Below are 15,725 nucleotides of genomic sequence, written 5' to 3'. Positions count from 1 at the left end.
AAACATGAACTTTCAGTTCATGCTCTCATGGAAGGGAGGCAGTTATCATGGAATCATGGAATAGTTTGGTTTGGAAGAGGCCTTAAAACTCATCCAGTTCCAACACCCTGCCATGGGCAGGGACACCTTCCACTAGCCCAGGTTGCTCCAAGCCCCAGCCAACCTGGCCTGGGACACTTCCAGGGATTCAGGGGCAGCCACAGCTTCTCTGGGCACCCTGTGCCAGGGCCTCCCCACCCTCAGTCAATAATTTCTTCCCAATATCCCATCTAACCCTGCCCTGTCAGTCTGAAGCCATTCCCTCTTGTCCTCTTGCCCCAGAGATGATGAGATTTAAGGAGAAGAAATGTCCTGGGGAAGTTTCCTCACATTCCCTCAGACCTGGAAGGAGAAAAAAAATACTCTCCTGCTCTGTGCCGGAGCGTGGCAACGTTATTCCTGTGCTCAAAATGTGATTTCACAGTTCTGCCAAGGAACAACCAATGTAAAACCTGACTGGGAACTGGCCAGAAGATACAAACCCAAGGGCTGTTGTTCCTGGGAAAAAATGGCCCTTTTAGGCAAACAAAGCTGTACTGTCAGGGATCTCTCGGCACTTCTGGAATCTCCTTAGTAACATATTTGTAACACTTGTCTGTATGCTCTGTTTATCAGATCCCAGGTTTGCAGTAAACATAAGCTAAGAACAAGGGGTTTTTTTTTCAGAATATTTTCTTGGATGATTCTGAGTTAAAAGAAAATGCTTGTTGTGTTGGCCTTTTTTTTTTTTTTTTTTTTTTTCCTTTTGGAAGGATCAGACTTTCCAGTGACCTCATCCTGCCCTCAGAGAGTCAATGTAAATGTGCAAATGTCACCGTGAAATTTACCCAGTGAGGGAAAAGTAACCTGGATTTCTCCCTGGCTGGCTGGGGAGCACTTCAAGGAGACAATGCCACTTCCTTGTCTGGAGCTGAGACCTTCCAGCACATCCCTCCCGTGGTGCCTGGTGTCCCATAAAAAGAAGTCACAGCCTATAAAGATTCCCAAAGTCACTGAAAAGCAGGTTATTCCTAAATTAGGAGGACAAAAAGTCTTCCCTTGACTCATAAAATCCGAAGTGGTTGAGTGCGGCTTCAGGTGGGTGTTCTCCATCCTTCCTCATCACCCCACAGCCCAGCCAAGGTGCTCAGCAAGGACCTGGATTAACCCCTGGGCATTGTGCACTCATGAACTGTCAGTGGGGATGTTCTTTGGGAAGTGTCTTTAGGGTGTGACGGGGTCATGAGCCTTTGAGTGCTGCTGGGAGCACGTGTCCAAATGTCACATGCCGCATACGTGACCAGACCCTGCCACTTCTTGCTGCTGGCAGAGGTTTCGCCACTCATGACCAATAAACACTCGTGTTTTGGCTGTGGTGGATCCCCCCACGTGCTCATGTGATCCTCCTTTACTGCCTGGTCTTTAGACTTTCATCAGGGAATGACATGAGATCATCTGCTGGGGACAGAGGTGCAAACTGCAGGGTGTCCTCAGCAGGGGCCACAAAGTACTCACTTAATGCTCATTGATCTTAAAATCCCAGAATGGGTTGGTTTGGGTTGGGTTGGGTTGGAAGGGACCTTTAATACCATCTCAACAGCTCTGTGTCCTCTCCCTCTGGCACAGCAGTTGCCACATCTGCCACTCAGGCTGTACTTTGGTCAGGGCAGGGTGCTGGGAAAGGGGGAGGAGAATCCTCCAGAAATGCAGTTTAATAAAAGCAAAGCTGAGCAGCACAGACCCTGCTTTAACCTTTTTAATTCTTTTTCCATTCCATTATTAGTGCAAATAGCAAGGCCCTGTGAGGCACCACGTGGGAGCTGAGCTCCAGACCTCAGCTTTCTCTCCAGGGAAATAAACACAGTTCTGCTTTGCTCAGGGAGGGCTGAATGAACATCCCTACCCCAAGGAGAGGGAAAACCCCACTGAAATGGGGATTTTCTCCATCTCCCCTTCCTGCTGAACTCTGCCATCCCTGAACCTTTCTCCAAAGGGCACCTCTATTTTTATCCCATCCACAGGGAAACCTGCACCTTCTGCTGCCCTTAAGTCCTGCTTTAGTCTCCACACTGTCAGGATGGTTTATCCTGGAAAACTTGGAACTGAAGGTGCCTGAGACAAAAGAAAAGCATCCATTCTGTCCCATGGGGACCGAGTCAATGAACTCAGTAGGGCGGGTGGGCAGTGGTCAGCTGAGTGGCCACAGCTGTCCACAAGCCACTGACCTTGCTCCTCTAGGTCTGGTTCAATCACTCAAAATCTGCAATGCACCTTCTCCCTTCCTTCAGGTAATGATATCCTTGCCTGGTACAGGTTTAGATTCTCCATTATTCAATGAGGCAACAAAAAAAAAAAAAAGGTTGTTGTGGGTCTTTTATTTCCTTAAATAAGATTTTACACCCTTGTGTAAAAGCTGATGAAGAGCATCTAGACATGTGAGAATTGGTCCCAAGGATAATTGGTCCCAGGACAACCCTAGTGAAAGACAACTTTTGAAACCATTCTTTGCATGTTATCCATGTCCCATGGCCTAGTTTTGGCCAACCCAGGGCACAGCCTAAGTAAGAATCAAATGGAGAAGGGGAATAAAGATTTAAAAGAAAATTTAGGATGCCACCTGCACAGAAGCATCTTTTTAAAAGCTCAAGTTCAGGCGAGCAGCAATCCCAAGAAAGACAGAAAATTGTGTTGCTTAAACCCTGTGGTGTCATCCCTAAGGGATGTGCTGGGGGGAGCACATGTATGAACCAGGACCAGGGATGGAGACCTTCCATCCCCATGGGAACACAAATTTACTCAAACCTGGGAAAAGTGGCAGAAACAATTCAAGCTTGGGCACAGCAAACGGTTGTGTCTCACCGATGCTGTAGAGCCGTGCCTACTAAAATCCACGCAACTCACTCCCCTGGGAACCACAACCCTTGGACTGAGAAGATTAGGAGCTCTTTTTGATAACAGTGGGTGGGATTTGGGGAATGCTGCTCCTCCGAGGGGAGAGGAGAACCCCATCACCAGGACATAATTTTGATCGGCAAAGGGCACGGCAGACAAAAGGCATCTCTTTAACAACCCTTTTCCCTCCTTGTCCCAGTGCCACTGAGCTGTGCCTCCACCTCACCCCTACGCTGCCATGGCCACGCTAGAGACGCTGCCCGTCCTCAGTGACCCGGCCTACCCCAGCCCGGAGAACTTCCACGGCTTCGCCCCCCGGTATTCCCAGACCATCCCCAAGAGCACCATGGGGAGCGTGGGCAGCGGAGTGGCCAACGACCAGGAGTTCGCCATGAAGAGCGTGGGCACGCGGACGCAGAGCAGCGGCCGGCAGACGGAGGGGCCCCGCAACGGCTACTCCGCGCGGGAGATCCCCCACCGCTACTCCGGCGAGGAGAAGACCTACAAGTCGGAGAAAGTCTCCAACTCCCTCTACATCAACGGTGACCTGCGCAAGAGCGAGAAGGTGAAGATGGACATCTGCGGAAACGTGACCACCAACAACGAGAAGAACCTGCCGCCGCCGCCCCCCCAGTACCGAGAGCCCGGTAACCCACCAAAGATTTTGCCAATCTCCGGCAAGCTAGACCAGGTGAGAAACTCCTGGAGCAGGCTGGGTGGCCGTGGTGCTTCTCTGGAAGCACAGACCGGGAGGCCTTGGCCAACGCTGCAGTCTTGATGGTCTCGTTTTTGTTTTGTACATTTTTATGCAGAGATGATATAATTCTTACGACTTTCAGGGGCGTTGTTGGTTCTTGAGGAACCCAAGAGCATGACCACAAGTCTTCCACATACAGCTCATTTAAGTCAGTGGCTACTCCAGCTTCCCTGGGATGTTGTGCTTACCTCCCTGAAGGATGGGGAGGGAGCTGGAGTCGGCCCCTGTTTCAGTAGGTCCAGCATCTGAGTCCCATTCCTGTTTTTTGTGTTTTGTGCCTTTTATAGGCAGTTTCCAACCACCCACTGACACCTAAAGGCGTTGTCTGAAAGCAGCCATGAGCATCTGTTCCCAATCCCAGTGCCCCTTGTGAGGAAAAACACTTGGGAACTACCCCTGTAAATGTTATCTCCCAGCCCAGCCCAGTCCTCATGGCTCATATTGGCTTCAGGGAGCAAAATCTCTCAGGCCTGGAGGAACAGAGCCCCAGACCAGCAGTGTTTTATGTAGCCTGCTGCTCTGCTCCAGTAATTTCCATAATTTGTGTCCAGTATTATTTCTGCAGCATTTGGTGGCCTTTTCTCCTGGGTTGTTAATCCAACAGCCCCTGCAGTCCATCTCAGTCTCACACTTGGTCTCCAGCCTGCAACCTGTTCAGTGGGGCTTATTCTGTTCCTCCTAAAAGGCATTTTCAAAATACCTTTGCTTCCTCCAGTTTAATTTTCACCTAAAATCCAATCTGCAGAAGGGGAGACTCAATCCCATTTTGAGGAAAATTTTGTTTCTAATGGAGCATTGATGGGAGAGGAATGTGCAAGGCTTTAAAATCCTTTCTAAATCCCCTACAGCTGCAATCTATTGTCCCCCAGCATTGCTTATGCCACAGAAAACACAAATTTCAAATGAAGAGCAGCTCCAGCATGTTCCTTGCCTGGTGTCACTGCTGTCACAGCTCCTACCTGCTCCTGTCCGAGGACAAGCAGGACATGAGGTCCCCCCAGGCACAGTCACTGCTGGCAGGAGGGAGATGTGATGCTCCTGAGGCCAAAGGGCTGCTAATCCAAGGGTTCAATTCAGCTTTCAGCAAAAGGGCAATGCAACCTCAAGGCTAGAAACATAATCAGAAAAAAATAGAGTTATTTTGGTCAGGTCTGGTAAGCAAGGGGCAGCCCTCCTTGTGACAAGCACTAGGAGAACCCAAGGAGTATTCTAGAGAAAAACCATGCACGTTTGGGGTGAGTTGTGATGGTTTCTTTTTGTCTGGAGGAAGGGAAGGCAAAGTGCTGCCCTCTGAGTGACCACAGGTCCCTCATGTGCAACCCCAAATGTGTAACAAGGTGGGATAAGGAGCCAGCCCAAGCTGCATAAGCCCCACCCTGTGCCGATGTGTCTCTTTTGTGTGTTGATACCGAGCCTCCTGCTGTGTTTGATGCCTGGTCCTTTTTCCTTTTTGCAGAGCAATGAGCCCTTAGTTAGACCCTCAGCCTTTAAACCAGTAGTTCCTAAAAACTTCCATTCCATGCAGAACCTCTGCCCGCCGCAGAGCAACGGGATGGCAGAGAACAGAAAGAGCTTGAACCATGCCAACAGCAATAGCCCGTCCGCACCCAAGGGTGGACTCGACAAGAGCAGCCTTAACAGGACTACAAACCAAGGCGGGGGGCTCTCGGATTCGGGCCGTAACTCGCTAACGAGCCTGCCCACCTACGGCACGGGCTACAGCCAGCACGTGGGCCCCATGAGCGCCTCCACGAGCCACATCAACCGCATCGGGACCACCTACGTGGAGAAGAACATCGTGGGATACAACGGGATATCTACCTCAGACAGCGGGCGCTCCTCGAGCAAGAGCACCTCGTCCTTCAACAGACTGAACCATCTCAACGAAACAATGCCTTTCCACTCGCCCTCGACCGACGACATCATCCAGGACCTGGAGGACCGGCTGTGGGAGAAGGAGCAGGAGGTGCTGCAGATGCGGAGGAACTTGGACAAGAGCGAGGCGGCCATCTTCCAGGTGTTCGAGGAGAAGCAGAAGATCTGGGAGAGGGAAATGGAGGACCTGAGGCAGAACTATGCCAACAAGTTGCAGCAGGTCTCCAAAAAGGCGCAGCGGGCTCAGCAGGCTCTGCAGCTCCAAATCTTCAAGCTCCAGCAGGAGAAAAAAAAACTCCAGGACGACATGGGACAACTCCTCCAGCAACGAGAGGAGCTGGAGAAGAAATTTGTGGCTTTCAAGAAGGAGCAGGCTGAGTTTCTCCCAAAGATTGAAGAGACCAAGTGGGAGGTAAGAGCATTGTTGTAACAGGCCGTAAATGAGGTTTCCATTGTGGGATCTGGTGACCCAAAGTACCTCCCACATGCCCTAAGTGGAGCCCACAGATAACAGCCATGGGTTGGTGACCTCCAGGTAACAGGTGACACTTGTCACCTCATTTGTCTGAGTCCCAGGCATGTTGATTTCAATTAAGCTAAAATAAGCACAACTTTTTGTGCACACCCTCCTGTGCTGGTTAATAATTTGACTTCACAGTCTGGTCACTCCAAGTCGTGACATTCAAAACCAGTTTCACGGAATACAGGTCTTTCCACACAGGTACTTGTGCCTGCCAAAAAATGGGCTTAAGTCTATTTTCATTAAATTCTTTTACCATTTTCATCTGGGCAAACCTTGAAACTGGTTTTCAGATATTTGATCTTTTTAAATTGAAGATATAAAAGTAACTGAGCTAAGAATGACATTGACAGCCATGTTTACCTCATGTTTTCCATTGTAACACACTTTTTTCGGTTGTTAATAAGTTGATCTCTCTTAAAAGGCTGAAAAACAAATTCCTCTTTCTAGTTCTCCTGTTGAGTCCTACATAACTTTTTCCTACTGTCCCTATTTTTAGACCATTTTATCAAGGTCTGTTTGTATAGCCAGTGCTAACATAACGTTTTTTCATCTTGAGCATGTGAAGAATTTTAATCCTTCCATGCACAGGCTAGAAACTTTAAATTTATTAAGGGTGCAGAGGCAAAACATAGCTCTAGAATCAAGACAACCCTATTCTGCTAATCCTGATGGAAAGTCAATGAAGCTGGGATTAATTAGGCTCTGAAATGTGCCATTTGCAGATGCTCAGCAGAAGGTTTGGAATTGAGCCCCGCGGGTTTGTGGGTGGGAGAGTAAAATGAAGGCAGGAGCGAAGCACTGCTGGTGGGCACTGCATCACTGGGCTTGGCAGTTTGGGCAACTCCAGCTGGGAACAGCATCAGGTCCCTGAGAGCCAGGAAAAAACACAAAGCAGGGGACAACCTCTAGGTCTGTGGCATGGTCTGGGTCCTGGTGAAGGCTGGGTGCTTGAGCAGGGCTGTTTTGTGGGCAGCGCAGAGGACAAGGAGCTCCTCGCTGCCATCCACCAGCCTCACGAGTGCTCTCCCCACAGGTGTGCCAGAAGGCAGGTGAGATCTCCCTGCTCAAGCAGCAGCTGAAGGACTCCCAAGCCGACGTCTCCCAGAAGCTCAATGAGATCGTGGGACTGCGGTCGCAGCTCAAGGAAGGTAAGAACTTCCTCCGGGAGAAAGAGGAGCAGATCCTCACCCTGAAGGACTCCTACAGCTCCAAGAGTGTCAACCTGGAGATCTGCGAGGGCGAGCTGCAGAGGAAGATGAGCGAGGTCCAGGTGCTGAGGGAAAAACTGAACCACTGTGAGCTGGAGGTCTCCGGCCTGAAGCGGACACTTGCCAGCATGGGACCTGCGGGGTCTTTTGGCGGGGACCTGGGGGAGAAGCTGCGGGACCCGCTGGCCTGCGAGAGCGACGAGGCCAAGATGCAGCGGCAGAGCGAGGACAGCGTGAACACCCTGCGGAGGGAGGTGGAGCGGCTCCAGACAGAGCTGAAGCTGGAGCGGCAGCAGCGGGAGCAGCAGGTGATGGACTTCGAGGAGGAGCGGCGCACGTGGCAGGAGGAGAAGGAGAAAGTCATCAAGTACCAGAAGCAGCTGCAGCTGAACTACGTGGAGATGTACCAGAAGAACCAGCTCCTGGAGCACAAGGTCAACGAGATGAACACGAAGGCCACCAGTCCCCCGCACACCGAGGAGAAGAAGACGTGGACTCCCTCCAGACTCGAGCGGATAGAGTCCACCGAGATCTGAGGGGGGACCAAGGCAACACAACGGAATATTTTATTGCTGTGCATGTACTACCTACTCAAGCCAGTGATCTTCCGAAGGAAAATGCGCTCCCGTCGGAGCGGTGTGGGCGTGCTCCCACCAGGCTCCATCACCCTTACTCTCCACTTCTGTGCTCTGTAGGTGAAATAACTGCGGATGTGCGTTGGTTTGCTATCGATAATGCGACATCTCGTCTGGGTTTTTTCCTAGTACAGCTGGTGAGGGTCAATTGGCTCTTTTGTAATCTGCCCTGACTGTTAGTTCACTAGAGGCTGCCACCTCCTCTCCTACAATTCACCCTTCTTCAGTTGGTTGTTTTAGAGGGTTGTATTCAGTTTCTTTGGTTTTCCAAGCATTTACGTGCAGCAAAACAGTTCAAAGTGGCAGGTTTGTTGTTTTTTGGGTTTGTTTTTTGTTTGTTTTTTTTTTCCCAGGACGTTTTTAGCCACATTGGCTAATGGAGCAAAGCTCTTGAGATGATGAGTGCTCTGCATCAAGTATCCTGTCTAGACGGTGGTCTTAGTGAAGTCAGTGCGAGCTTGGCCACTGATTTCAGTGAAACCAGACATATCTCTACCAGACGACTCCCTCTTGCCCTGGTTGCAAGAGGTTAGGACATCCTTGAGGAGCAGGATGAGCCTGTCCTGGTAACAAAAGCCAACAAGGAATGATGTCCCAGCAGGAGCCTCTCTGGAGGTCAGCAGAGCTTAACATATGCTGCGTTTTCACTTCCTTGTGGTTTCCTCCTGCAGTCCTCTCCCAGGTTGTGACCAACTCTGGGAGCAGAAATACCCTCCCACCTCTGCCTTGGTCCCCTTACTCTTACTCTATACCCAAGCTTGCTACAGCAAGAAAAAAGCTTGGAAATCCGAGCTAGTTTCCCTTCCCAACAGCCCTCTTACTTCCCAAAGTCAATGGAATCGAGGTTTGGGGAAGCCTCCAAACCCATGGGATGTTTATGCAAACTGAAGCTTTAGCAATCTGCCCCGAAAGTGGGCAATTGTGCCACCCTGTCCCCAGACGAGTGACACCTTGGTGCACTCTCTTGGTCCAGGGTCTGCTTAAAAAACAGCACTCAAGCCTCACTCAGGAGTCGCAGGGGCGGCACGGCAGCATCACAGCTGGACTGCAACGGCCAGCCTTCAGTACTGCCATTCCAAACAGCACCCGCAGCCATCCCATGGGGCATCCCACACCCCAGGGATGGAGATAATAACTCGCAGGCCTAGCCCAAGAAAATACTCAGCTACTAACTCTGAGCATGAAAGAAGTCGTAAGAGGGGAAAATGCTTAAGATCACGCAAGTGCTTATGCCCTGGCAGATATAATAAACCAAATCCTACGTGCACAGTCACCGAGGCAGCAAAACCTGGCATTCTGCTTGAAAATGTGGGAAAGGTGAGCTCGGTTCTTCCTGTCACGGACAATTTTTTACCACGAGTCACAATAAAGAGAAGAAAAACGTTGCAAAGTGGAGTTTGCGCTGGCCAAAGGATCAATAGGAGTGGGGATTTTGGCTCTTTGGCCTGGGGAGCAGCTAGAAGAGAAAAGTTAGAATTAGCACTGGGATGTCTTGAAATGTCTGTGAGGTGACTCCAGAGCAAATTTGGCCAGATTAAATTTCATGTGCATACCAAGGAAGAACCTGGAGGCATTGAGGGGCTGAAGACCTTCCAAACAAAAGCCCTGAAGCCGCACATTTTCCAGGTTCTGCCTCCCCAGAGCTCTCCTGTTCATGTCCAGGTGTGACCTTCAGTTTGAGAACAAACATTGTTGTGATGAGCTCCAGACTGAGCAGAGTGGAGACTGCAGTTAGTTCCACCATCGGACAGTGCCACTGGCCAGGAGCTGGTGGTGACTGCCAGAGATCCCTGGAGCCATTGAAAATGGAAAAGTGCCAAGACCAGGGCATTTCAAGATCCCAGCTGACAGTTCCTGTCTTTTCCCACCAGTTCTGCCAATGTCTTTGGAGCTGGAGGAAGACAACTGATGGAAAACACCAGGGAAGCTCAGGCCAAGCCCCTTTCCCTGGATCAGCCATAAAAGGGGGATTAGGTCAGGTCTGACTTCTGATGGGTGTGGGGAAGAGCCCTACTGCAAATCCTGAAGATGCTCCAGCACTCTTGGACATCAGCCTGTGCACCCCAGCAAGGAAGGAGTGCAGCTGCCTGCCAGTGCCACACAGCTGCAGACTCTGCCATGCCCAGGGAGACATTCACATGCACCTGGCCAGGCAAATCCTAGAGCTTCCTCCATGTCATACTCCAGGCCTTCCAGGCAGAGTCAAACATCCCACAGTGTCAGGGTCGGAGATCTGGTGTCTTGCACCAGCTCAGCTTTCGTTTCACATCGGACAAGCCCACGTTGTCCTCCTTCCCAAAGCGGGTGTTTGGTGTCTGTACACCTTGGAGGAGGAAAGGCCCACTCCCTCCACCTTCCTCACTGCATCACATCAACCCAGAGCTTCAAGCCAGATCTGAGAGACCTCGACTGTGGACATTCTCTGGATGACAGAGCCTTGCAGACACCCATTAACACACTCTGCTGCTGGTTTTCTCTCTCTCGGGATTCTCCCAGGATCCCCCAAGCAGCACCCCCAGCTGTCCTGCAGAAACCACCCCACCCCTGCTATGGTGACAGAAAATACAGATGGTTTTGGGAGCCACAAAAGATTCCTGTGCTTCAGGATTCCTCCCCACAACTGGATGTGCTCCTCCCCATCAAGTCCTCTCCCCTGTGCCAGCCCTTTGCTCAGCAGAGATGGAGCAAAATGATGGTGAGACACCTGGATTCCTCTTGTTTGTGCCCAGGTGGAGCTCACCTGGCTCCTTCCAGATCTTTTACACTTTCACAAGTTGATGAAATCTCTCATCAAAAGCTTCGTTGAGGCTCTGGGGTCTTAGCCCTGGATTAGGACAGCCAAGGGGTGCCAGGCTGGCGTTTGGGTGACATATCCTGGGAATGGCCAAGGAGGCTGGCAGCCTGTCTCTTGGAGGCTCAGGCAGGGCTGATGAATTGTTTTGTCCCATGCAATTCCACCCAGAGTTTGGGCTTGACCATCCCCCAGCTGTCTCCTCCACCTTGGAGCTAGTGGAATTCAGCATGACATCCTGGCTCTTGTGTCATTCTCCAAGTCCTGCCCCCAAAATCCTCCCTAACTTGCCACTGGCCACCAACACAAGCTGTGGCCGTGAGGGTCTCAGCTCAGTTACCCACACACGGGGTCTACAAGCATTAGAGGTGCTCTGGGATACCCAACACGTGCAGCTGGACAATGCGAGCCAAGATTTTTGGGAGAGCCAGGTCAGTGGTGGCGGTCCTGGAGCAGCTCTGGTGTCACACAACCCCCATGTACAGCGCCCAGTCATGCTCCAGGCACATCCACACGGCAAACAGAGGACACTGATCAGCTCCAGTTGCTTCCATCCATAGGGATGTGGGCTCAGCAGGCTGTCCTGGTGCCAGGGAAGGTCTTACTCTGCAGTGAGCGAGGCTGCTTTGCTCCACCACCACTCCAAGGCTGCTATTACCGTCCCAGCAACCCAGCTGGGCTGATTCCAGCACACCCCTCTCACCCCAGGGTGAACACCACAACCAGGGCACGTTGTTGTGCCTCACACAGCCCCACTTAGCTCCTGCCACTGTCTGCTGGCAGCTGGTGGCCCCAATCCTGCTGTCACTGGTGGTGGTCACTCACCTCCGGGTTTCCACGCTCCAGAGGGGAATGGAATTGTTGCTCTTACGCTGTTGTACAGAGGGAAGTGTATTTGGATGTAAATAAGAGCCCAGCTCTGTATGTTGATGATTAAACAGAGACAAGAAGGCTCTGTGGCTTCTCTGTTGGCGAGGGGGGCTGAGCGCTGCACGCAGGGTGCTCAGCACCCCAGCCTGGGCCTGGCTGCACTGGGAATCTGGCCTTCAGCACCTCCCAGGAAAGCAATCCACTCGGGATTAGCTCAGCCTGCTGTCACTCTGTTCTGCTTTGATGCTTGCTGTCACCCTGAGCCAGGTTTGCAACAGCCCCCTGGTTAAGGGTGAAGTCCCCCTCTGCCCGTCTGGTGTCACACCCAGACTCCGTGCAGACAGTGGTTCCCAGAGTGTCCCTCTGAGCTCTGCCCATGGAAAGGACTGTCCTGCTCCCCTCCTGCCCCTTGCAGTGGCACTTTATAGCGAGCTCAAGGCAGCGAGCTCACGAGAACATGACCAAAGATCTCCACAGAGCACTGGGATGCATGCTTGGAGCTGTGTCCCGGCTTTCCTGCAGAGACACGAGGCTGCTGTGGGCTGGAAAAGGGGAATGAGAGCTGGCAGAGCACATGATTTCCTCGTGTCCCACCCGGGAATGTTTACAGGTCCATAAGGGCCTTTCCTGTGCAAAACAGGACAGGATAGAAAGGAGTTCCTGGGTGAGGTGATCGTCGCCAGTTGGTGACACCAGTATCCTCCACAGCCACACCAATTAGCTCCACCCATCTCCCGTGGAGAATATGGACATGGGGCTGTTCCTAGGAGTTGGGATGGATGCCATTCCCTTTCCTCTTGAGGAGAAGAGAGGATGCACGCCAAGCCATGCATCCTCTTGTCTTCAGGCAACTTCATGCCTCTCATCTCAGAGCAATAGGTCTCCTCTAGGTTAGCAGCAGACACCACTAAAGAGTCCAGTCAATTGTTCTGGCTCCGTGGGAATTGTCCAGGAAAATGGGCACCCTGAGAGCTGGTGGTCTTGCTGGCTGCCCCCTTGGTGTCCTCTCCACAGCTCACCCCAGGGCATCCTCAGCACCCTCCTTACCAAGGAACCAAATTCCAAGGTGAAGGCAGCGTGTTCTTCACTTCTCTTGCTTGGGGTGTTGAAGGCATCTCCACCTGCCTTTGCTCCATGAAGGCTCCTGGACCTGGCAGGAGGCCAGTGGGAGATCTGTGCTCCTGAAAGTGAGTGTTCAGGTAGGTCTGGGCCTTGGGCAGATGCCTCTCAACTGTGCCTCTGCTCCCCAGCCATTCTCTTCTCCACTCCATCCCTGGGATAGGAGAGAGCCCAACTCATAACCCAAACCTTCAGTTTAAGCCTCGAAACCCCTTTACATAAGTTACTGTTTACCTAATCCCCTTGCTAAAGATCTGTCCATGTGCCCTGCTGCTCCTCTGCTCCAGCTCTCCAGGCTCTCCTGCCTCCTTTTAGACCATCCCCATGCCACTGGAGCAGTCAGTGCCTCTCCCAGTGCTCTCCCAAGTACATCTGGACAAGCTGGAGCTACAGCCCCCACTGAGAATGGGTTATCCCAACCCTGCTGCCAGGAGCTTTCCAGAACACTGATTCTCTCCTCTCTGACATCCCCACGGCAGCTCCATCAGCCCTGCTTTACCTCCAAGGACAATCTGGCTTCCTGCTGAGGGACATTCCCATGGCCTGTAATCCTGTGGGATCTTTGCACGGGGTTCCACACCATCACCACCAGCTCTGGAGCTCCCTGGTCCTTCCACCCTCCGGAAAAAACAGGAGTCTGAGGGGTCTGTGAGGTCCTTAGGGGCACGCAGGACCCTGCAGTGTATCAAGGGGTTGGGATCACATCCAGCTGTTTGCAGATGTTGGCTTCCCAACAGGATGTCCCAACTGCCATCAGCACCAAGCTCCTGTATTTTCAGGGTAATCCTCCTCCCTGGTTCTCCCAGTGACGGGGATCATGCCAGGTCTGGAGTCTGGACCACGCTGTGTCTCCACAGCTCTTTCACAAATCTGTTTTCTCCGGCAGGAAGTCTCTGCTTTCTGTCCCAAAGCAATAGGTTTTTCCAGGGAGATTTCAAAGGGACTCCTCCCAACTCTGACACCTGCAGGCAAGCCAACATTCCCGTGAATACCTTCACAGCTCCAGCCCTGGCCTCAACTCCTCCGGAAAGGGATGCAAGCTCCCGTCTGGCTCTAAACAACCACAGCGGTCTGAGCTTGGTGGCCCCGTTTATCCGGAGAGCCCAAAGCTTCCCCCATCCAGCAGGCCACCAGCCTGGACACCCAGGAGGTGTCACCCACGCCCTCCTGGTGCCCATCCCATGGCTGCCACTGGGTCCCTGCAGCAGCTCTTCTCCACGTGGGAGCCGCCGGGGTGTCTGAGCTCACGGAGTCACGCTCGGTGGCAACCAGTGGGCCGCTGTGGCTCTGCCATTCCTGAGCGCCAGGCTGGGAGGAGAAGGCCCCCTTCACCCCTTTCCCGCGACTGAAAGGAGCAGAACACGTGTGGGCAGAGCTCCAGCAGCGGCGCAGGAGCGTCCCGGCACCGCCCAATGCTGCACACCCGGCTGATGTGTCTATGCAGTCCCTTCCCAGGCAGCCGTGTCCCCGCAGAGCCCAGCCCGAGGCCGCGGCTCCTCCAAGGTGTCTTCGTTTGCACTCTCCAGGACCTGGAAATCGCTGTGAGCCCAGAGGAGCCGCGCTGGCCTTTGCCCCGCTCCGGGCACCACACCGGGGAGGGTCTTCCTCGCCCCAAACCGATGCAGGTGGCTGAGCCGTCCGTCGCCCAGCAGATCCGTCGGTGTCCCCCCAAAGCCCAGCTCCCCGCGGGGAGGAGGGCGGGTTGGGCGAGGCTGCTGTCCCACTTCACCAGCAATAACAGGAGCTGCGCTGGCGCCAGGCCGTGCCCCTCTGCAGCACCTCCTGCGTGACGCCCCTCGTCCCATTCCGGACCTCTCCGAGTGTAAATTCAACCCCAGCCTCGTGCTTTCTTCCCTCTCGTTTCCTGACGCCTCGGTGTCTCTCTCTCTTCCTCTTTTTTTCCTCTCTCTCTCTCTCTCTCTGCTCTGACTGTGAATTCAAACCAGAAGTGTTCTGAACTCGACTCTGTTACTGTTCTGTCTCTGCGTCGACTGTTGCTGGTTCTCCGAACTGCGTTTAAATGAGACTTTGCAAAAAAAAAAAAAAAACTCTTAAAAAAAACCTAAAAAAAAAACCCTAAAAAAAAGTCTAATAAAAATCTAAAAAAAAAAAATCTAATAAAAAAATCTAAAAAAAAAACTTTAAAAAAAATCTTTAAAAATCTAAAAAAAAATTCTAAAACAAAAATCTTAAAAAATTATATATATATAAATATATATATATACTTAAAAAAATAAATAAAAATATTTAAAAAAAAAACTCCATAAAGTCGGGTGTCTCTCCTGTCCACTTGGTCACTTCCAAACACTGTTGTCTTGACTTTGCCTCTGGTTAAGTGTGTTTAAAGACAAAAGGATGAACAAAAAAAAAAAAAAAAAAAAGAGAAAAAATTAAAAAAAAAAAAATTGAAAAAAAAAAAAGAGGCAACATGCACCATTCTGGGGTTTTTGTACAGCAAAGGTGTATCTGTTTCAGAGGTTCTTGTTGAAACTCCACCACACTTCCCAATTCCCTGCTGGCCTGTTGTCTGTTCCCATTGGGTTCTCCAGATGTGAAGAGCTACCGCCTTTGCCATTTTCTACGGTGAATATATAAATATATCTGTACAGAGGTATGTATATATATAAATAGACACGCAGATCTATATGTATACGTATCTCCAACTCTCCTCTCTCTCGACCTGACTGTGAAGGATTTTTATTGGGCAAAATAAAATGGAGAAAGGCCCCGTTTTAAAAACAGGACTGCGTGGTTTGTCACAGCTGGGAGAAGGGGGGAGAACCAGGGGGATTTTGGGGAGCTGGTGGGGGGAAAGCCCCACCTTGGGTGAAGCAGCACGTTCCGGTCCAGCTGCAGTGGTGGGAAGGCAATTCCCCTTCCCCTTGCCTCCCGTGCCAAGCCCTGGCTTGGAAAGAGCACATCCCCCGCTGGAGCATCTCTGGGGCTTCCCTGATTTCCCCTTCAGGTGGCTGAAGGAGCGGAACACGCTCAGAATGCATCAAACTCGTGTTGGATCCCAGATGCTGGCAGTGAGGAT

General features: G+C 51.7%; 1 protein-coding gene across 2 annotated transcripts in view; it reads left to right on the top strand.

The window, feature by feature from the left end:
- Positions 1-15,429, top strand: part of LZTS3 (leucine zipper tumor suppressor family member 3) — a 47,123-nt gene extending 31,694 nt beyond the window's left edge. For both annotated transcript variants that reach the window (XM_053941898.1, XM_053941899.1), the window contains exons 2-4: positions 3,110-3,601; positions 5,124-5,954; positions 7,099-15,429. In XM_053941898.1, coding sequence (XP_053797873.1) covers positions 3,149-3,601; positions 5,124-5,954; positions 7,099-7,809 — 1,995 coding nt within the window. In that variant the 5' untranslated portion in view covers positions 3,110-3,148 and the 3' untranslated portion in view covers positions 7,810-15,429. The remainder of the gene's footprint in view (positions 1-3,109; positions 3,602-5,123; positions 5,955-7,098) is intronic.
- The last annotated feature ends 296 nt before the right edge of the window (positions 15,430-15,725 follow it).

Source organism: Vidua chalybeata, chromosome 4 (assembly GCF_026979565.1).
Source record: "Vidua chalybeata isolate OUT-0048 chromosome 4, bVidCha1 merged haplotype, whole genome shotgun sequence".
Lineage (NCBI taxonomy): Eukaryota > Metazoa > Chordata > Aves > Passeriformes > Viduidae > Vidua > Vidua chalybeata.
Note: the sequence above shows the minus strand (reverse complement) of the source record. Positions and strands in the feature narration are given on the sequence as shown.